The following is a 22,537-nucleotide window of genomic DNA, read 5'->3' on the forward strand; positions in this document are numbered from 1 at the left end:
GCCATGGATCACTTAGAAGGCGGCGTACTAGAAGAACTAGAACTGTACATCTTTTTGCACCTTTAATGTCTATCTTTTGCCTAGAAAGGTGCGTGTAGCAGACCTTAAGAGCTTTATAAACCAATTACAGTCAACTCAAGCTATACTATATCCATATTTCTAGGTTAAATCTATCAAAACAATCTATTGATCCAGTTTATTACCATTTTTCCCCCTTGATTGATAAGTTATCTATGGTCAAAGATCTTAACAATCCATAGCTCTACTTTAATAAAGACATTCCACACAATCATGGTTTTGTACCCCAATTTTATTTTTAATTTCCATTTATCCAAAACTGAAAAAAATTAAGACAAAAAGGACACTTTCCAAATCAGGTTCTAAGTACACATCAGCACAAAACTTTCAGGATCTACTTTAACAAAGCACAGGATAAGAAACTTGGAAACAATATTTACAAGGTCTGACTGTGAATGTCTTCATCAGAGGACAATGAAACAAACAAACAAAAAAAAAAACTTTAAAATCAAGACGCTCTTTGATTAAGAAGAACAGGGTATCCATGAGCTGCCTCCAGGGTACGAACGCTCAGTCTGCCCACCTAAAAGAGACGAGATGAGACATTAACTATTTTTTACAGGGCTAGAATGTCACTGAAAAAGACCACCTCCATGTTTCAGTTTAACTTCGTGAGCTGTTGACTTTAAGCTATTAAGATCACCATTCAAGACTAAAGATCATATGTACAACTTAATGTTACTGAAAGCGTGTCTATAGGCAGCGAAACCTTTAGCTCCGCTGAGCTGGTGGACAATCTCACCAAAAAGGAGCAGACCCTTATAAGTGTCTCATCAAATTTAAGGTAATTTCCAAACAGTAAGTGACACCATGATGACAGCTTGCATGTTAGCTTTTTATGGCTTCATAAAAATTGTTTACATATGATCTTTATCATCTATATCTTAAGGAAAAGGACTGAGGTGTACCATTTGAAGTTCTCTATGGACTCTAAAGAAAAAGCAAGCATTATGAGTTTTATGCAATTTATGAGGTGGGAACCATTTTAGACAAACAAAAGGAAAAAAAACAAACCAAACAAAAACACTGAAGCTCCAGAACTGAAATACAAGAACACTAAAATAAAAAGGAGAATACAAACAGCAAGGTTAAACACTTTAGGGTTCACTGTTAAATACCTGTAAAAAATTCATTTTAAAACTGTTAAACAAAACCCTGATAACTTAAGGGAAAACGAGAGATCTCCTGCTTAACGTTTGCTCTTTAACGCTGGTACAGGAAATTTGAAGAGACCATACCACAGGACAGCGTTTTCTCGTGCATGCCGTGCTCTCTGCCCGCTATGTGCGACGCCCAGAGAATTTCGTGGTCAGGTGACACACGGCCTGCAATGAAGTCCCCACTGGCAGGTACAAACAAGGTATAATAATCAGAATTAGGGAAAGAACGGAAAATCAGGAGAGGTGCCCTTACTCTGTACCCTTTAGCAGTACTTTACCTGTTAGCATTGCTATCAACTTTATGTTATTTCCTTATGATCACCTGTTAAAAAGCAGGAAGAAAAGCGGGAAAATCTACAGAAAAACACTTACGTTTTTCTGAAGAGAGTTTTTTCTTTAAAAAAAAAGACACTGCTGTGCAAGCATTAGCAATTAAAGATCTATAGACATATCCTTAAATTTTCAGTCAAAATGTGGTGCATGAAAATGCATACCAATTTTTAGGATAGTCAACGTTGTCTATTGATCTTTAAAGTTCACACATAATGCCAATTGAAAGGCTTGGATTAGAATCTTACCATAAATTCTGGCAGGTCAAGCCATTTCATCAATATGGCTGGTAGTTGTTCTGATGATTTCCACCCTCCCGGGAGACCTTGCCATAGTTGCTCTGTTGACCTATTGGAATTAAATATAAAATAAAAATGTAATTAAAATTAGACAGTAGTTCGCTGAAGTTGTCAGTATTTTCAACATAGATATTAGGTACTTAGATTTACCATTGTAATCATCATAGCCTTGTCCATATCCATAATTTTGGTAGTTGTAGCCCGAATAGTCATACCCAGAGTAATCATTATAACCCTGGCTGTAGCCATTGCCGTAGCCTCCATAGTTCTGTCCATAGTAGCCGCCATAGCCTTGGTTGTAGCCCTGACTTGGTCCTGCACAAAAGGTTGGAACGAGACAAAGCTAAGCATTTGCAATGGAAAACGAATAAGCAAAACTATACCACTACTGTTTTTTATTTATTTATTTATTTTTTACAGTGGCTTGTATACCGAACAGATAAATACCTCCTCTTCCACGACCTCTGAATCCTCCTCTCCCTCCCCGGTCACTTCTGTTCTGCTGCTGTCTGTAGACCTCTTTGGGCTGGGCAACTTTAATTTCACACTAAAACAACAGCACCCAATAAACAAACAAACAAACCCACAACCCTTTAAATACATGCCAGGCATGAACACCTGTTTTCGTTCAAATAAAAAGCTGCTGTGCTACACATACCTTTCCTGCTCCCACATTGTGGTATCTATTTTCCAAAAGCTTCTTAACAGGTTCTTCATCCACATATGTTACAAAGCAGAACCCTCGCCTCTCGTTCGTGTTGCTGTCCACGGGGAGTTCAATATTTTCAATCTATATTGAGAGGGAGCAAATGATTACTATATGGTAAAAACTGTAGGTCTGGTAAAAGTCCGTTCTATCCATCTAACTAAAGCAATGTGTAACAGTGCATCTGTGACACTGATCAAATAATTCATATGACTTACATCTCCAAAAGATCCAAAATATTCCCGAATTTGTTCCTCTGAGGTTTCTGGACGAAGACCTCCAACAAAGACTTTTTTAGGAGGCTCTTTCCCCTTCATGGCTTTGGCTCGCTTTGGATCAATCAGTTTCCCATCCAGTTTGTGCTCCTTCAGCTCCAGAACCTGAAAACAGTCATGTGTTTTAAGTGTTAAAAATAAACTGTACAAAAGGAAATGGGGCACAAAAGCAAAAATAAACTATGGCAGATCTTTTTCATGCAAACATGCTTAATTTCTTTCACATGAGCTACAATTAAATATGTATTTCATCTAAAATGTTCACAGTTCCTGCTGATAAAAACAGAAACCATCACAGAAATTCTAATGGTTTCCACTACAAACACCATTACAAACCATCAGTTAAGCATTAAAACCATTACTGGTCCTTAATGGTGTCCACAACACATAACATGCCTCCAGCAGAAGTCACCAAATTACCAGTGGAGAGCCACAAGTTTCCATTAAAACCACTACAATTCCCATTATAACCATTATAAACTCTATGAGGGGTTATATTGTTGTTTTTTCTTCAGCAGGGAGTGATGGACTCGGAAAACAGAAACCATTTAAATACAAGCTCATTGGATTTTGATGGCAGATTACAGAAAATTAATCTTATCATTTAAATGATAGTGATTAATAGTCTACAATATTAGCAGGGCCATTTTTGACTTAAGATCGGGTTTTTAAAGATCACTGCACTCACTCTGTCGACACTCTCTGCATCTTTGAAGAGCACAAAGCCAAAACCTCTGGATCGGCCGGTCATTGGGTCTGTTTTGATGGTACAATCCAACACCTCTCCAAACTTCGACAGGTAGTCTTTCAGGTCTTGCTTGCTGGTGTCCCAGCTCAGACCACCGATAAACATTTTCCTGTAAATGAAAAAAATATGCATCGGTCATTTTTTGAACTGATTCGCAGATTGCATCGATTTGAAAGTTGGACCCAATTCCCAAATAAGCTTGTAGATCTTCAGCAGGAGCATGTTACTAAGATACAGCATATACGCGCGCACCGAATTAGCGTAAGCTGCCATGAAGTCGAGCTAGTCACGGAAACTGACCAGTTAACTTTAACAATATTAACCGACCTAAAAGCAGTTAAGTATCTTGGCTAAGAGACGAAAGGTGAACATTCAACTTAATGTTCGACTTAAAACAGTTAGCTAGCTAATACAAACTTGCTATACATTTTCTAGCTAGCGAGTTAACATGCACGCCACGTTTGAATTTTCTGCACCCGCTAGCTTAGATGATGCGAGACAAACTGCGGAGAACTATTTGCGCATAACCAGCTTTTGTCTGAAGTAAATCATTAAGCAGAATACTACCAAGGTCGAAATGCAATTTAAACCAAGCCACACAACTTAAAAAAATAAAGCTAAACACAACAGAATGTCACGTTACTAGCTAAGCTAGCTTAGCGCTGTCGGGCCTGCACCGGCCTAGCGGCGCCACTCACCCATCATCCTGCTGATTCTTGCTTGCGTTTATTTTGGATCCCTCTGGAATCTCATCCGTGCTGAATTCAGTCTGTTCGTGTTCTGCCTGCATTTTTGGTCTATGGTACTCCGGAGCAACGACCTGTATGGATTAGTGTAACTATTTTTGATAAAGACCCCGAAACAACGGCAAACACAGACACCCCGACCCGTTTGCTAAAATGGCGGACGGTGACGCAATGACGCAATCAGAGAGGGCGGGGAAAGGGGCGGGGCTCAGGGACATCAACAGCCGCGTTGAGCTCTCTCTCTCTCTCTCTCACACACACACACACACACACACACACACTCTGAATTGATTACAAAAAAGATAATTAATTGTGAAATTAAAAAAAAAAAAGAGTGTTGAATATTAAAATGAGTTAAAACCACGTTTATTTCACAAAATCATAAGTCTATTATAAAATATTTCTATTATAAAATAACTAAAATATATTTTTAAAAATATAATAGATTTATTTAGTCCACTTGGTTGGCTTTAATTAACAGATTCTTATATATAAATAACATACATACTCAATATAGGTGCAAAAAAATCTTTTTTTGGGGGGGTTTCTTGCCATCGACTATCTGACGTTTTACGGAAGCCTTCAAGTGCCAAACAACTCCACATCCCAGCGAACGCGGTGGACCTTCTCACTGATATACATGCAGTGGCCGTTGCGGAAACGCAAACTCACTGATCTTCAAATTATTATCTACCGGAAGTACTTTTGGTGCATGATGTGTAAATCATTGGATTTTGATCCTAAACCAGTTGCGCCCTGGTAGGCCAGAGTTGCCAGATTGTACTTAGTAAACGTTGAAATCCATAGCACTATGTATGAGGAAGGAATGTAAATACACTTTCTGTTAGGATCAGAATATTCTTTTTAAAGTAATTACCCACTTTCACCCATCAAAATATGGATGCACACGGAAAGTTATTAAAGTGTAATTTAATGTAATCAGAATAATACTAAGCTGTAGCAGTGGTGCAGCAGATAGTGTTGCAGAGGCCCCAGTTTGCTCCTGTGCTCAGGGTACTGTTACTGATTCTGCAGGGTTTCTGTGCATGTGAGTTTCCTCCAGGTTCTCAGTTTCCTCCCTTCTCTAAAACACATGCATTAAGTGGATTTCCCACAGGTGTGTGTGCAACAGAATGGCGTCTCACCCAGGCTGCATTTCCCACCGCCTGACCTGAATAAAGTGCATACTGAAAAAAAAATATAGGTTAAAAAAATATATAGGTTTAAAAAAATACTCCAGGCTAATTTCAAATAAATGAAATTTATGAAGTTAAATTTATTTATTATTTATTAAATTATGTTATTTTAAATTATGTTAAAACAAATAGAATTCAAATCAATCTTTATCACTGATCCTTTGTGGCCAATAGAGCTCATGTCTACATATATTTTGTGTCTTTTATATAAATTAGTCTGCTACTATTTCTACTACCAAATAAAACCAGAATTGTATTTATTGATACATCTTGTATTGTTACAAATAATACAATAATATAATTATTATATTATTAATAAGAAATATGAATTAATAACATTAACTGATTGAATGTGAACACATCATCATTACTGTTATGATTTTATTTTATTTTTTTATTATTTTTATTTTAATTTTTAAGGGGATTTTAGGTAAAGTTACCTGGCAACCCGTTGACTGAGCCATGTGTTAGCACATTGCTAGCTGGTTAGTGTGCAATTCCTCTTATGAACCGTTTTTGCTTCTCTGACCGGAAGTGATCGAGTTTATCTGACCCTCCTTTTTATATACATATTTGTGACTGTAAACTGTCGTGGCGAGATTGTCGTTGTTCATTTGAAGAAAAAAAAAAAAAATGGCAATGATTACAGTTCCTGAGAACGTTAGCGTTCTTCTGTTGGACATTGAAGGAACCACGACTCCTATCACGTTTGTAAAGGTAGGAATGACTGTGGATCCTTTGCTAAACCTGCAATCAGTTGTGTAATCGCATGACTATGGCTTGACTAGCGTTTATTTTCCACGCAGGACGTTTTATTTCCATATATCAAAGAGCACTTGGAGGAGTACCTGTGTGCGCACTGGGAGGAGGATGAGTGCAAGCAGGATGTGCAGCTCCTAAAGAAACAGGTCATTTACTGCACCATTGACTTTCATTCACATAGGTGCCTCTTTATTAGTTATAACATTGATTTTATTGGTCATTTTATCAGGAAAACCCACCATAGGTGCATGTTTTAGGTAGAATTATTCAATGCAGCACATTGTTACTATGCATGCTTTGTCCCTGTCTATCAATGGGCCATCTGACATTACTGAGTTGGTGGCTCGTGCTCTGGCATGACACTGATATAGTGCATGTTGAGCTGGTACAGGAATTTTAAAGGCTGTAATGTCACAGTTGTTAAACCAGCTTTACAGTGTCATATTTCAGCCAGATTTTGCCATCATAGACAAAATATCACACAGTTGAGATTGGCTGTCTTAGAGCGCATAATACGATATGGTCACCTGCGGCTGATTTAGTGGCGTTGCGGTGAAAGACGGCCAACAACAAAGTTCTGGCAGAGTCAGAAATTATTGTTTAAAAGCTCAGTGTGTGACCACTGCTACAACGCTTGTCTAAAAAAGACACCAGTAGAAAGATGGCATAGGATTACACAAAACTCACAATACAGCTCCAAATACCTTAGGGACAGGGGGGAATCGTAAATGAAACTAATGCTAATGGGGAGAAAAAAATCTCCTTATTAATCACAGATCTTTTGAATAAGCTGATATGAAGAACACGCTATCACACAGTCTATTATGATTTTATTGGGAACATCTCTTACAGTGTGACAAGTAGTAATCTTATAAGACTACTGTAATGGCACAGTGGAAGAACCGGCTTAACACACACACCAACACCACACACACTGGCACGTAGGAGTTACTGAGAATGATCCAACACCCAAATAATAAATCTGGCAAGCTGTTGTCCTGTGAAGTAAAGGTGCATAGCCAAACATAACTGTGCACCTACATGGAAGTATCTGCTACAAAATGGCCAATGAGTGTAGATACGACAGAGATCTATCTAATACATAGGCAACTCTATATTTATAGGACCTTATAGCTTGTATTTTGGTTTTACTATTTTTCTTTGAGATATAGTACATATATCTGAGTACAAGGAATAACAAAATGCCAATGCAATGCTATTTGAACCTACTGTGGTTCAAAACTGAGCTAACATTACAGCCTTTTCAGACCGCACATGTAATTGCAGAATGGTGTTTTCCTAGTTTTAAACAAAGTCTTAAACGTCATATTCTCCTCCCAATTCAACATCAATAGACAGTCTACTCACTAAAAACGGACTGTTCCTTTTTTATCTGTTATAACAAATAACAAACTACTACATTCTAGCTACTAAATGTGAATCATACAGGTGACAGATCTATAATTATCAGAATCTTAAACAGAGTTTAATACTTAAAATTAAATACCGCAGTCACCACATTTATTGTCATAATAAATATGAAAAATTAGCTGATAGAAATGCTGTGTCCTAGCATTTAGAAGAGTAAACCCCACCAAAAGGCAAAAATGGTTGTTATAAATGAGATTTAAGTGTATGTTTTAATAAAAAAGTCACAGCGTTTTTATAAAGAGAAAGAAAGGAATTGACTTTGATTGGATTTCACCCAATTTCATCTTTTGGTAATGTATTCATTCATTAATCTATTCACCTCAACCCCGTTGTTTTGTTGCATTTACACAGCCTTTATCGGGTTACTGCCCGCACGGGACACACAGTGCGTTTGTGTTCTGATAACAAATACAGGGCCCTGGGAGTTCTAAGATTTAACATGTACTGCTTATTTTACACGACATGGATTCCTGAAATGTGCCAGCTTAAAAATGTTCTGCCTAAACAAGTTAAACTGGATATGTGCCCAAACCCTTGTGAAGCACATATTTATGTCCTTTCTTAAGAAACTTCCGAAACACACAAGTACCTGCTCAATTAGTCTACATCTTTTGAGAGGAAAATGGTGAAATAGAGTTAAACTATGCATTTTTTTTTGACTGGTGAAGTGAACAACATTGATTATCTTGTTACAGTGGCACCTCTCAAGAGGTGGGATATATTATGCAGCAAGTGAACAGTCAGTTGTTGAATTTAATGTGTTGGAAGCAGGAAAAATGGGCAAGCCTAAGGATCTGACAGACTTTGACAAGGGCCAAATTGTGATGGCTTAAGGACTCGTTCAGAGCATCTCCAAAACAGCAGGTCTTGCAAGGGGTTCTTGGTATGCAGTGGTTAGTACCTACCAAAAGTCGTCCAAAGAAAGACAACCAGTGAACCGGCGACAGGGTCATGGGTGGCCAAGGCTCACTGATGCTCATCGGGAGCTACTGTAGCATGAATTGCTGAAAAAGTTAATGCTGGCTATGATACAAAGGTGTCAGAACACACAGCGCATCGCAGCTTGCTGTGTATGGGACTGCCTAGCTGCAGACTGGTCAGAGTGCCCATGCTGACCCCTGTCCACCACCGAAAGTGCCTACAGTGGGCACGTGAGCATCAGAACTGGATCATGGAGCAATGGAAGCAGGTGGCCTGGTCTGATGAATCACATTTTCTTTTACACCGTGTGGACAGCCGGGTGCGTTTGTGGTGCTTACCTGGGGAAGAGATGGTACCAGGATGCACTATGGGAAGAAGGCAAGCTGGCGGAGGCAGCGAGATGCTCTGGGCAATGTTCTGCTGGGAAACCTTGGGTCCCATTTATGTGGATGTTACTTTGACATGTACCACCTACATAAACATTGTTGCAGACCAAGTACACCCTTCATGGCAACAGTATTCCCTAATGGAAGTGGCCTCTTTCAGTCCTGCCACACTGCAAAAATTGTTCAGGAATGGTTTGAGGAATGAACATATACATACATATATATATATATATATATATATATATATATATATATATATATATATATATATAATATATATATTTAAACACAACATATTTTCTGTAGGCTTCTTATTTAAATAATTTATTTGCATTTGCTGACATTTTTCCATCTATGCATACAGTTTTACAGCAGTGGTTAAAGCTAAAGGATGTAGGATTTCTCCCTCTGTAGAAGAAATAAAATGCTATTGACATACCATTAGTATGGTAATATGTGGTTTGGGCCATGGTGCCAGTGTTTATTAGAATTAAAACTTACACGTTGTCACATTTACTGAGTATTAGGTAAAAGGGCAAAACCTTCTACTTTGAACACAGGCCTGTGTTTTAGCTAAGTCAGCTTGTTAGTTCTCACCGTGACTACATGTTAAAGCATGCCTTATCATTATGGCTGTGCATTGCAGATTCTCTGCTTATTCTGGGGTATCATAAACAGCACATATTGTACAGATTGAACAACACACCTGAAATAAGCTATATATATATATATTTAAAAAAAATTAGCTAAAATAAGAGTTCTGGGTGAAAGGAAAAAGGGTCCTCATTGCCAGACCATGGGGCGAATATCACGGCTTTTCCCAAAGCTACAGGCATCTCAGAGGCAAACGTTTTTAGCTAGCTAGCTAAACTAAAGTGTACAAAACAACACTGTCCTATCTGGTAGTTAAAAGACACATACAGTATCTCTGGATAAAATACACATACTGATGGGGATATAACAAGTTTGAGGTTCAAAAATACATTAGAAAAATGCAGTCAGTTATCGGTTTATCTCTTTAACTAAAACAGTTTTGCAACTGGTTAATCATACAAATTCCACAACAAAGATAAAGCAGATGACAATTATTCACTAGTTTTGCACCAGAGTAGGGGACAAACAAATGCCTTACCTGTTTGGCAAGAACAAAATCTAAAATTTTACTCCTGAATCCTTTTTTCAACTTATTGATTATATTGCAATCTCAATCTCTCACTCACTTATTCTCTTCCCTGATTGGCTGCTAGCTCCTGTCTGTCACAGTTTAGCCAGATTTCTTATTGTGCCTAAAGTTGGCATGATAACTTGATAATGTTTGATAAAGCGCACAAATTTCCACCCGATTCTAACCTCACATCGCTGACTGTAAATTACTATTACAGGATTGTGAGAATGACTCAGAGCATCTCAGGAACATCAGATTATTTTTTAAAAATATTTTTATAAAAAAAATATATATTTTTTTAATATATATTATTATATCAGAGTACTGACTCAATAATCATGTTTTTTCCATTAAAAAAATAGAGGCGCTATAGCTTAAAGTTACATCAGTATTAGGAAGTAATATTATTACTAGGCTGTAGTGTTGCAGTTTGTCACCTGATTCAGCCATATTTCATTGGACCGTGGTGTTTTTTTCAGACCGAGGAAGACTTAAAGCAGAATAGAGCATGCCCAGTTCATGCCGTAGACCAGACGGTCCACACGGATGAAGAGAAGGCAATCCGGGAGGTGGTGGATAGTGTCCTGTGGCAGATGGCCGCAGACAGAAAGACCACTGCTCTCAAGCAGCTGCAAGGCCACATGTGGAGAGCCGCCTATGTTTCAGGGAAGATTAAAGGCGAGTAAGTATGGAGGACCTGCCCTTTTATTTCTTAACCACCTTTTACATGAATGAAAGGTGTACCCAGAAAAAGTATTACATTTTCATTACATAAGGACATTTTTTTGCATGTAGACTCATGTAAGTGGCTACAATTGCTCTTCTGGACTTATCTGTTTGTGTTCTGACGCAGAGTATATCAGGATGTGGTTCCTGCTATAAGAAGATGGCGGCAATGTGGTCTTAAAGTCTACATTTATTCTTCAGGAAGCATAGAAGCTCAGAAGCTACTCTTTGGCTATTCAGTTGAAGGAGATCTATTAGATGCAAGTTCTAATTTGGCTGATTTTCATATAATATGTGCTGATTACATTTTATGGTAGGTTGTAGTGTTTAAACATCTTTTCAAATGTCTCTTTCAGCTATTTGACGGTCACTTTGACACCAACATTGGTGCCAAAGTGGAGAGTAAAAGCTATGAAAAGATTGCAGAGAGGATTGGCTGCTCCCCAGAAGACATTATGTTCTTAACAGATGTCACACGAGGTGGGTACAAAATGGCTGTAATTTGTGTTTTTTAGTTTTTAGATGGCTGCATCCTCCTCAACTCCTAATGAGTTTGGATAAACACCACATTCAGAGAGCATTTAAAAATTTATAATAAATGCCACTGTCTAATATTTTACACAAATTGTTTAAATATATGTGTTTTTTTTTTCTTTTTTGTCAACTTGCTATGGCAATACGAGAGCTTTGAACTGTGAATTCTTGAGCCCTTGGTCCTGTGAGCCAATGGAAAAGAGGGTGGGGCTGTGGTCTCTGGTCCGTAAAAACATAGGTCATTCAGCAGTAAAGACTCTCTGATAGTAACCAAATCTTTGGCCAGTAGTGCTGTTTACAACAGCTTAACATGAGCTTAAAATTCGTTCACATAGACACAAATAATGGCATTTCCACCCACTGCACAGCCTGAGTTTAAAGCTTTAAAAATCACAACACTATTTGCAAAACTGCCATTACCAAATAACAGCAAAGGCAGTTACTTATGGTTACTCACTCATTTGATTGCCATTCTACCTTCTTATTAGGTGTATTAATATTACCAAGCCTTTGCTATCTTAGTTATGATGGTCTACCGCTTACCTGTCAGAGTTCAGTGTTGGTGATCACTTTTGGGCTCCACTTTTATGTTTGAAATCAAAAGCCATTCTGATCATTTTGACCAGTAGACTGGCAGCAGCTGCACTACTCTGAAAAAATAACTTCAAAAATTTAAAGCTGTATAATTGGACGGACCATTAGTGACTTCTGCATCACATGATGAAATGAGATCTATTCTACTGGATATAATACACATATTCCAGAGCTTCAGAAGGTTTTCCGCATGGATTACCTTTCAAATTACATAATATTAGCACAAAATATTGCAATATTTCATAAGTGAAAAAGTTTCATTTGAATGTAAAGATATGTTTATATCAGGAATCATCCTTTTAGCCAACAATATGGAAAGGTATTACATGATGCATACATATATATTAATTAATATATATTTATACATCCAATTATACAGTCCCCTCCAAAAATATTGGAACGCCAAGGCCAATTATTTTTGTTTTTGCTGTAGACTGAAGACATTTGGGTTTGAGATCAAAAGATGAATGAGATGATAGATCAGAATTTCAGCTTTCATTTCCTGATATTTACATCTTAGAACATGGCACCTTTGGTGGCAGAACACCCAGTTTTTAGGTGAGCAAAATTATAGTAATAAAGATAGTCTTAAAGTAAATTAAAGTAAATAACACTTAATATTTGGTTGCACATCCCTTGCTTGCAAAAACTGCACCAAGCCGGTGACCCACTGACATCAGCAAACTGTTGCCTTCTTCTTTTGTGATGCTTTTCCAGGCTTGTACCGCAGCTTCTTTTAATTGTTGTGTGTTTAGGGGGTTCTCCCTTTAGTCTACTCTTTAGGAGATGAAATGCATGCTCAATTGGGCATGGTCTGGGGATTGACTTGGCCAGTCTAAAACCTTCCAGTTTTTTCCCCTGATGAAGTCCTTTGTTGTGTTGGCAGTGTGTTTTGGGTCATTGTCCTGCTGCATGATGAAGTTCCTCCCAGTTAGGTTGGATGTATTTCTCTGTAAATTAGCAGACACAATGTTTCTGTAGACTTCTGAATTCATTCTGCTGCTACCATCATGAGTTACATCATCAGTAAAGATTACTTGCATGTTTGCAAGCCCAAGCCATGACACTACCTCCACTGTGCTTGACTGATGAGCTTGTATGTTTTGGATCATGAGCAGATCCTTTTTTTCTCCACACTTTGGACTTTATATCACTTTGGTAGAGGATAATCTTGGTTCTAGAACTTTTGTGGCTCATCTCTGTATTTCTTTGCTAATTCCAATCTGGCCTTCTGATTCATACTTCCGATGAGTGCTTTGCATCTTGTGGTATGGCCTCTATATTTCTGCTCTCGAAGTCTTCTTTGGATGGTGGATTGTGATACCTTCACCCCTGCCCTGTGCAGATTGTTATTGATATCACTGACTATTGTTTTTACAACCTGTTCGATGTCTGGTTTTTAGTATACCAGTGGTTTCTTTCTTTTTCAGCACATTCCAAATTGTTGTATTGGCTATGCTCAATGCTTGAGTAATGGCTCTGATCGATTTTTCCTCTTTTCTCAGCTTCAAAATGGCTTGCTTTTCTCCCATAGACAGCTCTCTGGTCTTCATGTTGGTTTATCCTTTTTAACAACAACAAATGCAGTCTTCACAGGGGAAACCCAGGGCTCAAACCATGAGTAGTCATTCAGAGCTATTAACTGTTTAAAGAATCAATCTAACAGGGCACACCTGGGCAACAAGAAACACCTGTCAGTCACATGTTCCAATATTTTTGATCACTTGAAAAATGGATGGGTTCAAACAAAAGGTGCCATGTTCTAAATTGTTTAACACATCTAAATGTAAATATCAGGAAATGAAAGCTGAAATTCTGATCGGTCATCTCATTTTGACTTTTGATCTCTTGAAAATGTCTTCAGTGTAAAGCAGAAACAAAAGAATTGGCCTTGCCATTCCAGTGCTTTCAGAGGGTACTGTATATTGTAATGCAGATCTGCTGTTAGCTCTGCCTGCTGCAGTGTGTCATATGAGAGTCTAAACGCAGCAGCTGTTACGCTGAGCGCTTATGTGAGAACATTAACAGTAAGCACTCAATCTTCTCACCTTGCAGAAGCAAAGGCAGCAGAGGATGCAGGGCTGAACGTGGCCGTGGTTGTGCGACCAGGCAACATGGAGCTGACTGAAGAGGAGAGGAACCATTATAGAACCCTTACAACTTTTAGCCAGCTGGAACTCACCGGAAGTGCTTAACAGACAAGGACAGAACAGTGTCAGCACTCCTCAAGTGGACTTTAGCGAATGTGGGCTGACATTGGATCACAAAGTTGTAGCTTGTTACTTGTGGGCGGAAAAAAGATGCAGCAAGTGCCAAGTGCATTATAGTTGTACCTAATTACACTCCAGGTGCTTGCATATGTTTTTTTATTTTAATTTTATTTTTAAACAAAACACAATGAAGTTGGTTTATAATATTGTCATTCTATTTGAATGTTTGTTATGCTATGAAACAGTATTGATGTGTAAGTGTAATTTAAGTTATTAATTATGAATTAAGTTTCACTGTAATTGTACCTCTTCCTCTATCTAGTAAACGTACATTATGCTCTCCAATGTTATTTCAAATACCTTTATGTAAAACTGTTATTGCGAAGAGCAAATGTGCAACTTGGATATGCAACATTTAGGTACACCTAAATGTTTTATCACATAGGAACTGTACTGTAGCTCACAGACAATTTATAAAGGAACAAAACCTAAAAAAAAAAAAAAATCACGATTTCTAAACTTAAACTCTAAACTGTGTGGGAAATAATGCAAAATAATTGCATTATGTATGTGTTTTAAAAATGATTTCCATCACTCCAGAAAATTGGAGCAAATGGCAAAATCTCATGAATGCATGTGATTTTCAAAGATATTGATTTGACCCACAACAATGACAACAATGATAAAAAAGATAACAGTGCCTTGCCTGTGTTTTTAATATTACTACAGTAGCTGAAACACTGGTAGTTCAGCAGTTACACTTCTGTACTGGTGAACTAAAGGTCACTTTGCATGGTCAATTTTGGATGAAACTGTCCACTAAGTGAATAGATTCAGTTTTATTCCTAATGCACCATGTAATGAGAGCTGAAATTTGAACACCTTTGAAGAAAATAGCAATGTTAAACTGTGGTAGAATGTCATTAGCTAAGACTTAAATCATAGCTTCATTACAGTATGATTATAAACATACTGTTATAATGTTTAATGTCAAAGATATGCCATATTTTCAATTATTACTTTTTTATTTTGATCTTGATATAAAATGTGCAAAACAACTAGTGTTGTTTAAAACTGTATACTTAAAACTAAGTTTCAGACATTGACCTACTTTTCCATTTATACTTATTCTCTTGTAGATGATCTAGTGTCCTTTCCAAGTAATACAAATGTTGTCTAGTCACATATCTAATAATATGTACCTACAGTATCTATACACGCATTTTCCATGTAAAACACTTCATGGCACCTGCAATACAAAAACTTGCTCTTGCTCAGACATGACGTCTGTTTGTGCTTCTCATAATTTTTTTTGTTGTTGCAGTCTACCTGTGAGAAAGAAACACACTCCTTCACAGAGTACTCCAGAGAGATTACATTCAACAGACATGCATTATTATTGAAGTTAATAAATGATGGAATTTGTAGTAATTCTGCTATAGAAACAGAAGCGGAAGAGTCCTATAGCTGGTCTGATTGGTACTCTGAAACCTCAGAGAAGCTCTCTGACAGGCTCATTGGAGGCTCCTGGTCATCGCTGCACACAATCTCGAAGTGATAGTGACGGAACTCGATAGCAAACGTGCCCAGGAATGCCAAGAAGAACATGACCAATGCCCACTGTGCCCGGGCAGCATGCATGTGCAGACGCTGTGCCATTAGAGCAAAATCTGGTATTGGGTCAAGATCAGAACATGGGTAAATTGATCTGAACTCCTAGCCTTTTATGATGAGACTGCATGCTGCAAATAAGAAATGAATCACACAGGGATGTGCAGTTATAGTAATATAAGCAATGATGAGGTGGTGTGATGCAGCCACAACACAAAGCAGAGCTACTGTTATCACCCAGAAGTTGATTATTTTCCTATAACGGCACATCCCAACATGTTTTATTAGTCTTATACTACAGCAATTTGCCAGTGACTACAGTTTTAATTTATTAATCAATGACTTCCTGCTTTTTGACCACTTATAGTCCCTGCTGAAAGTCCTGGAATGGCATGGCCAATTCTTTTTTTGTTATACACTGAAGACATTTGGGTTTGAGATCAAAAGATGCGTGTGTGTCAATAGATCAGAATTCCAGCTTTCATTTCCTGATTTCATTTCCCGAGTCTCCTCTTCAGGAGGTGAAATGCATGCTCAATTGGGTTAAGATCAGGTGATTGTAACAGTTCCCTTTTTGGTTCAGAGGGAAATGAGGAAACAGGAGGCAGGCTTGTAACAACTCAAAAGGGGCTCTTTATTTACTTTTACTTTTGCTTTTCAGCTATTTTATTTTACTGCGCACATATATATACACACACACGCCCACACACGGGTCTGTGCTGCTCAGATATCTCTCTCTCTCTGTGGCTTGTCACGGGGGGCCCTGAAAGTACAAACACATACGCACACATAAGTAAACTCGGCCTAATAATGCACAGGTGAGAGTCATCACGCGTTACCTGCCGGTTCAACCTGCCTCCTCTCCTTCCACAGCTGATGCTCGACCGCGCCCCCACCGCCACACCAGTCTAAAACCTTCCAATTGTTTCCCCTGATGAAGTCCTTTGTTGTGTTGGCCGTGTGTTTCGGGTCATTGTCTCGCTACATGATGTTCCTCCCAATTAGAATAGATGCATTTCTACACCAGTGGTTTCTTTCTTTGTCAGGACAAATTGTTGTAATGGCTACGCCCAATGCTCATGCAATGGCTCTTATCAATTTGCCTCTTTTCTCAGCATCAAAATTCTTACTTTTCTCCCATAGACAGCTCTCTTGCCTTCTTGTTGGTTTATCCTTGGTTTATCCTTTTTATGAACAAATGAGGTGAAACCCAGGGCTCAACCCAGTAAACGTTCAGAGTTAGTAATTGTTTAAACAATCAGTTACACGTTCCAGTATTTTTGATCACTTGAAAAATGGGTGGGATCTCAAACCCAAATGTCTTCAGTGTATTGGCCTTCAAGAATTGGCCTTGCCACTCCAATACTTTTGGAGGGGACTGTACATTTACATTTAATAATACTGAATGTCTGCAAAACAAGGTAACAGCAGCTATTATAGCAGCTATGAACAGTGTTTCCCCTCTCCAGCCTCTCTTTGAACTCTTCTATGAAGTTCATAAAATAAAAAATACAGCTTATGATGTTACTGAGTAACCTAATAATCACCTGTGGAAAAATTACTTAATGTTGCAAAGGACTGATGCTGGAGACCCCTTCCATAAATGTTAAATAAATGTCTATTTACAGAAAGCATAACCATATAAATAATTCTACATTTTTCTTTGTTAAATAACATGTCTTTTAAATCTGTTTATTATCAACCTTAGTAATGTGAAGTGTCCCATGTTTCGTGTGAATGAGTTGTTATTATAGAAATGATAATGTATTAGAATGAGCGCATTAATATAAACCTGTGATTTTCTACTACTGTTATAGAAAATTAATCACGCATTAATATAAACCTATTACTTATGCTACTGTTATAGAAAATGAATCAACAACTTGATTCAAAGACTAATGTTCAAATACTCACATTCTGCTTGTCTGATTTACTTATTGTGTGTGTACTAGACATATGAAGGATACAAAGCAGCATGCAGAAAGTGACTGCTCCAGACAACAGGAAGCGGGGTATGCCAGCTCGTCTACCTTCGTTCCTTAAGTTGACCTTTAGAGTCATGAATGACTGGACCCAACAAAACAATGTGCCTAGGCCAAAGGTCATGGATGTGCCAATATTGTGGAGCTCCTCATCATTTGACAACTAGATAACAGTGAACAAAACTGATCACTTATCTAACTTAAATAACCTTAACATATAGACACAGACAAAATAGTCACCAAAATACAAGTTATTGGAAAGATAATTCATACCATACCTGGAAATTCCCAACCAAGGTCATACCAAAGCAGGCCAGGGACAGAGCTACCAAACTGATGATGTTGAGCCAGGGTTTGCGCACTCTTGGCTTCAGTTGCAAGTATCTGAGGACCCCGAGAATGAAGCCTGGCAACATAAAAATAGTTATGTTTAAACTAGGCTTATCTGAAAACTGCCAGGGGCAACCTGAAATATAGGCTGCAGTTAAGGGAAGCAGCATATATCAGCTTCAGGAGACTACTCTTTTCTTGAAGTATCTTCTAAATACTAAGAAGTGTTGCCTGCATTTACATTTTTTTCAAGATTCTCAATGAACTGGTCTAACTTTTCTGAACTTCAGTAGCCCGCAATTCTCTGTACAAGTAGGAAGATGATGGTGGAAAAGCAAAGGCATTAGTACCTACATTAAAATATAAGTTGTTCAAACTGAAATTGTTGTAGTTCATTTAGCATACATGCTGTATAAAATACACAAACTGGATATGTAAAAAAAAATTCTGTATGTACAGTACGTGGCCAAAAGTATGTGGACACCTGACCCATATGTGCCCGTTCCAAATCCATGGGCATTAACACAGATTTAGTCACCCCCATTGCTGTTATAATAGTCTCCAGTTTTCTGGGAAGGCTTTCCACTTGATTTTGGAATGTGGCTGGCCTGATTTGTGCCCATTCATCCACAAGACCATTAGTGAGGTCGGGTGAAAAGGCCTGGCGTTCCAGTTCATTTCAAAGATTACTGTTTTGTGGGGTTGAGGTCAGGGCTCAGGCCACCAGAGTTCTTCCACATCAACCTTGGCAAACCATGTCTTTATGGACCTTGCTTTGTGTACAGAGGCACTGACATGATGAAATGAGTTTCGGCCCTTTAGTTCCAGTGAAGGGAAATCTTAATGCTACGGCATACAAAGACGTTCCAGTCAATATCTATAGTGCTTCCAACTTTGTGGCAACAGTTTGGGGAAGACCCACATATGTGATTAGACCCACATATGATTGTCATGCATCCACATAGTTTTGGATATATATTGTACATGATATTTCTACTATATTTTCTTCTTTACTAAAATAAAAGAAAGTTGCCAGATAACAATGGATAGCTGGTTATCTATTTAGCAGATGAAGTAACACTTTACATAAGGCACATTCTATAAACTGTTCATATTCATAATACCAGTATCCATGTATTTTTTTTAAACATGCTAGTGTTAATTCATCTTAAATTATAATACACAAAACAAAACCTGTATACACAGATCATTACTCTTACCCACAAAAGCAGCCATGTTCATGACTTGACTAAAAACACAGCTGGCAGGTGGAGCATCGCCTGCAATGCTAAAAGATAGGAAAATATTAGGCAAGCTTCCTATTAGAAGGGGATCCAAAACCTAGTCTTGAGAGTATATCATTCATTTTTTTTACCTTATATATGGAGGAGACTTTGAAACTGATCTCCTGTGGAAAAACAAACATATTTGACGTAGATGGATAACACTGTGATATGACATTAAGATATTTTAATACAAGATATTAAAGAAGAACATTAAACTTACTTATATTCAGAGCTTAGTGGTGTGATTTTGTCATCCTCCACTGCTATAAAATAGCTGTTTTCAATATATAAGAAAGAATTACCTCCATCATTCTTTCAAAGACAGTTCTCTTCAGTTCCATTAACACCGATTAGCAGTCAGCAAAAGGACTGCAACATTACAGTGTAACACACGTGATACAGAATCAACTTCACAGTATACATACATCAGATTGCAATGCATTGTATGAAACTGAAACCAGATACCAATAAAGCTACAGACAGAGCGAGCAGACTGGTTTAAATACTCACACAACCCATAAGCCTGCTGCTGTGAAGAATGAAAACATAACAGGAAGAAACGTCCAAGGGCTACACTTCCTCATGGCTCTTAATCAAGCTTGACCTGAAAGAAAACAGATGCTGAAATTGTGGTCAAAAAACTCTAACATTCATAATGCATATGTTCGTGAAAATACCTGATCAGCCTCAAGATCCAGGATAAAGGCCTTTTTTCTTTCAGATAAGGATCAATCTGAAAAGACAAAAGAAATTGGAAGGATGGAAGTGCCTAAGAGATCTGTCATCTCTGTGCTTTGCATTTGTTATGAAGCTGTTGTTGGATTGGTGTGGTTGCATTGGTGACTTCCTTAATAATAACTGAATGCAAAGTTTGGTAAAGTTTGCTATTCTTATGACCACAGCACAAATCAGAAAGCCTGTAAAAACAAATTAAGCACTTGAACAGTGGACAGCTCCAGTCCCACCAGACTACAGCATTTTACTACTGGACTAGATATACATGCTGCCAGATAAGCTAGATAAATGACTAGATAATTGACATGCTGCCAATTAAATCTAGCTCTAGTAATACTGAAATGGCATTAGCTTTTATTATTCTTGTAAGGTCACTGGACTGTAGTCAAAATCTTTAGTTACAGTGCTGTTTATAATAAATAAGATGGAAATGTGTATCTGTAACCACTCACATTTACAATTTAGATCAACATAAAGAGCATATTGTAAATGTGCCAAAATCCTAAAAAAAACCCTGCTTATATTCAAACTGTATGCTTTTCTTTAGAATGTTGCCAGTGTAAAATGTTTAATTACATAAAATACGCACTCTTTTTATAAATCATTCTCCATTTCTAGCCTTACATACATTCCCTATTTTATTGTTTTTTTTTAAAAATGTACTACTGAAAATACAGAACATTAATTACTTAAATTAATGAACTAGTAATCAGTAGTAATTAACTACTTATTTACTTGTATTTGCAGCATTGTTACTGAACAGGTTTTTAGAGCTGATTAACTTGTTTTATAGTTCATTGTCTCATATGTGTTTTCTTGGGGAGCCATGATGCAAGCCAAATTCCCCATGTGAACTTATCTATTCAATATGCACAATATTATCACAAGCACTTTAAAATATCATTAATAATATTTATATTGGATTTTATATTTGGACTGTTTATTTAGCTAAGAATTCATTTCATTTGAACTGTAAATCATTTAAGAAAAAAGATGTTATTGAATCCCCAAAACTGGGTGGCACGGTGGCACAGCAGTTAGCATTGCCATCTCACAGCTCCATGGATCAATCCTGTCTGTGTGGAGTTTCTGATATTCCTCCCTGTGTCCATGATGAGTTTCTTCTGGGTTCTCTGGTTTCCTCCTACCTTCCAAAAACAAGTCAGTACATGATACACAAGTCTAATTTGCCCCTAGGTGTGAACTGTATGCTTGAAGGTGTGTGCATGGTGCCTTGTGACGGACTGGCGTCCCATCCAGGGTGTATTCCCGCCTCACACCCAGTTTTCCTGGGATAGGCTCCGGATCCACCATGACCCTGAACCTGAATGAATAATCAATCTTCAAAACTGCATAATAGTCTCTTAAATAATTGAAGATTATTTATAGAAAATAGGAGTTTGAGACTGAGAAACTGCCAAATGTTTTGACCTTGATGATAAAAAATAAATAAATAAATAAATAAAAAAATTTGAAAGGAGGCATAAATATGAGGTAAATGTTTTCCTGTACAAACATCATCCCTAGTTCAGGGGTGTATAATTTCTTTTCCTATTTATCCATTAAGCCTGTTATAATGGTTTAAAGATATTTTCCAGTTGATCTGTGATGTCTAATTTACAGCTGGATAACATTTTTCTGTTCCAGACACCAGAACCATGTTCACGGCGGCTCCTCTGCAATTCCTCAACTCCTGTGTCCAATGACTCACGATAAAAAAACAAAACAAAACAAAAACACCTTGCTTCTTACTAACACCTCAGGATAATTCCGCTAAGCAGTTAGCTCTGGTATTTAGGCTACAACAGAACAACAACTGTGGAGCAGTGGTAGTCATTATAGTAGCAAGCCAAGCGTAATGAATTCTGTAAAAACTGAAAGCAGGTCTCTGTCTGTACCACACAGCTCAGAAAATGGAGGCTAAGCTCGCGCGCAGCATCATTTACTCCACACCTAAAGAGGCTACTTCCTGGAGTGTTTTGCTTAAAAGTGTACCTTGGGATAAGTGCACTTTTGTTCGGTGTGTAATCCTCGTCTTCTCCTCATTTGATGAAGACCCGTTCCTCTCTCGTGGTGCCTCGCTGTGGTCCGGATGGGTGGAGGCAGTATGTGTGAGTGTAGTTAGTGTATTAATGGACTAGTATTGGCTTTGTCATTACAACACAGCTAATATGAGTGCACTCAGTTCTTCACAAGTGCACAGGAAAATCCTACAGTGTTGAATAAACACCTACAGACTGGGGCGGATTTATAATTAGGAAGGTTTTTTTTTTTTTTTTCCATATTCCATTCTCTCTCATGTGCGCTTTCTGACAGGTTTCACACA

The 22,537-nt window shown here is 37.8% G+C and overlaps 3 protein-coding genes across 6 annotated transcripts; 1 reads left to right on the forward strand and 2 right to left on the reverse strand.

The window, feature by feature from the left end:
- Positions 1–292: 292 nt before the first annotated feature.
- Positions 293–4,520, reverse strand: hnrnpdl (heterogeneous nuclear ribonucleoprotein D-like). 2 transcript variants are annotated; one of them, XM_026942581.3, is made up of 8 exons: positions 4,295–4,520; positions 3,537–3,705; positions 2,792–2,953; positions 2,526–2,657; positions 2,315–2,414; positions 2,018–2,182; positions 1,817–1,916; positions 293–601 (listed from the first exon to the last, which is right to left on the reverse strand). In XM_026942581.3, the coding sequence occupies exons 1-7, from the start codon at positions 4,384–4,386 to the stop codon at positions 1,846–1,848; spliced, it is 891 nt and encodes a 296-aa protein (XP_026798382.1). In that variant the 5' UTR covers positions 4,387–4,520; the 3' UTR covers positions 293–601; positions 1,817–1,845. The 2 variants fall into 2 exon arrangements, with proteins under 2 accessions (XP_026798382.1, XP_053097489.1); XM_053241514.1 differs by having other exon boundaries at positions 293–1,420.
- Positions 1,340–15,552, forward strand: enoph1 (enolase-phosphatase 1). 2 transcript variants are annotated; one of them, XM_053241515.1, is made up of 6 exons: positions 1,340–1,438; positions 6,345–6,446; positions 10,683–10,885; positions 11,057–11,189; positions 11,286–11,409; positions 14,113–15,552. In XM_053241515.1, the coding sequence occupies exons 1-6, from the start codon at positions 1,340–1,342 to the stop codon at positions 14,250–14,252; spliced, it is 801 nt and encodes a 266-aa protein (XP_053097490.1). In that variant the 3' UTR covers positions 14,253–15,552. The 2 variants fall into 2 exon arrangements, with proteins under 2 accessions (XP_053097490.1, XP_026798383.1); XM_026942582.3 differs by lacking the exon at positions 1,340–1,438 and adding an exon at positions 6,029–6,255.
- A 93-nt stretch (positions 15,553–15,645) lies between these two features.
- tmem150c (transmembrane protein 150C) lies at positions 15,646–22,463 on the reverse strand. Of its 2 annotated transcripts, XM_053241516.1 has the most exons (10): positions 22,207–22,463; positions 21,267–21,535; positions 20,154–20,209; positions 19,987–20,080; positions 19,697–19,750; positions 19,566–19,598; positions 19,411–19,478; positions 18,139–18,266; positions 17,846–18,023; positions 15,646–15,937 (listed from the first exon to the last, which is right to left on the reverse strand). In XM_053241516.1, exons 4-10 carry the CDS (start codon positions 20,058–20,060, stop codon positions 15,729–15,731), a joined length of 744 nt encoding a protein of 247 aa, XP_053097491.1. In that variant the 5' UTR covers positions 20,061–20,080; positions 20,154–20,209; positions 21,267–21,535; positions 22,207–22,463; the 3' UTR covers positions 15,646–15,728. The 2 variants fall into 2 exon arrangements, with proteins under 2 accessions (XP_053097491.1, XP_026798384.1); XM_026942583.3 differs by lacking the exon at positions 21,267–21,535 and having other exon boundaries at positions 22,207–22,462.
- Between the last annotated feature and the right edge of the window lie 74 nt (positions 22,464–22,537).

This window comes from Pangasianodon hypophthalmus, chromosome 17, assembly GCF_027358585.1.
Source record: "Pangasianodon hypophthalmus isolate fPanHyp1 chromosome 17, fPanHyp1.pri, whole genome shotgun sequence".
Classification (NCBI taxonomy): domain Eukaryota; kingdom Metazoa; phylum Chordata; class Actinopteri; order Siluriformes; family Pangasiidae; genus Pangasianodon; species Pangasianodon hypophthalmus.

Excerpts from the sequence above, each read along its gene's own strand:
- enoph1 (XM_053241515.1), top strand. The coding sequence starts at position 1,340 with ATGCCGTGCTCTCTGCCCGCTATGTGCGACGCCCAGAGAATTTCGTGG. Across the intron at positions 6,447-10,682 it reads TGCAGCTCCTAAAGAAACAG|ACCGAGGAAGACTTAAAGCA; the intron begins GTCATTTACTGC and ends TGTTTTTTTCAG. Across the intron at positions 11,190-11,285 it reads TTGAAGGAGATCTATTAGAT|CTATTTGACGGTCACTTTGA; the intron begins GCAAGTTCTAAT and ends TGTCTCTTTCAG.
- hnrnpdl (XM_026942581.3), bottom strand. The coding sequence starts at position 4,386 with ATGCAGGCAGAACACGAACAGACTGAATTCAGCACGGATGAGATTCCA. Across the intron at positions 2,954-3,536 it reads ATGCAGAGAGTGTCGACAGA|GTTCTGGAGCTGAAGGAGCA; the intron begins GTGAGTGCAGTG and ends GACTGTTTTCAG. Across the intron at positions 2,658-2,791 it reads ATTTTGGATCTTTTGGAGAT|ATTGAAAATATTGAACTCCC; the intron begins GTAAGTCATATG and ends CTCTCAATATAG.
- tmem150c (XM_053241516.1), bottom strand. The coding sequence starts at position 20,060 with ATGAGGAAGTGTAGCCCTTGGACGTTTCTTCCTGTTATGTTTTCATTC. Across the intron at positions 19,751-19,986 it reads GCAGCAGGCTTATGGGTTGT|CTATTTTATAGCAGTGGAGG; the intron begins GTGAGTATTTAA and ends TATTGAAAACAG. Across the intron at positions 18,267-19,410 it reads GAACATGGCTGCTTTTGTGG|GCTTCATTCTCGGGGTCCTC; the intron begins GTAAGAGTAATG and ends TTATGTTGCCAG.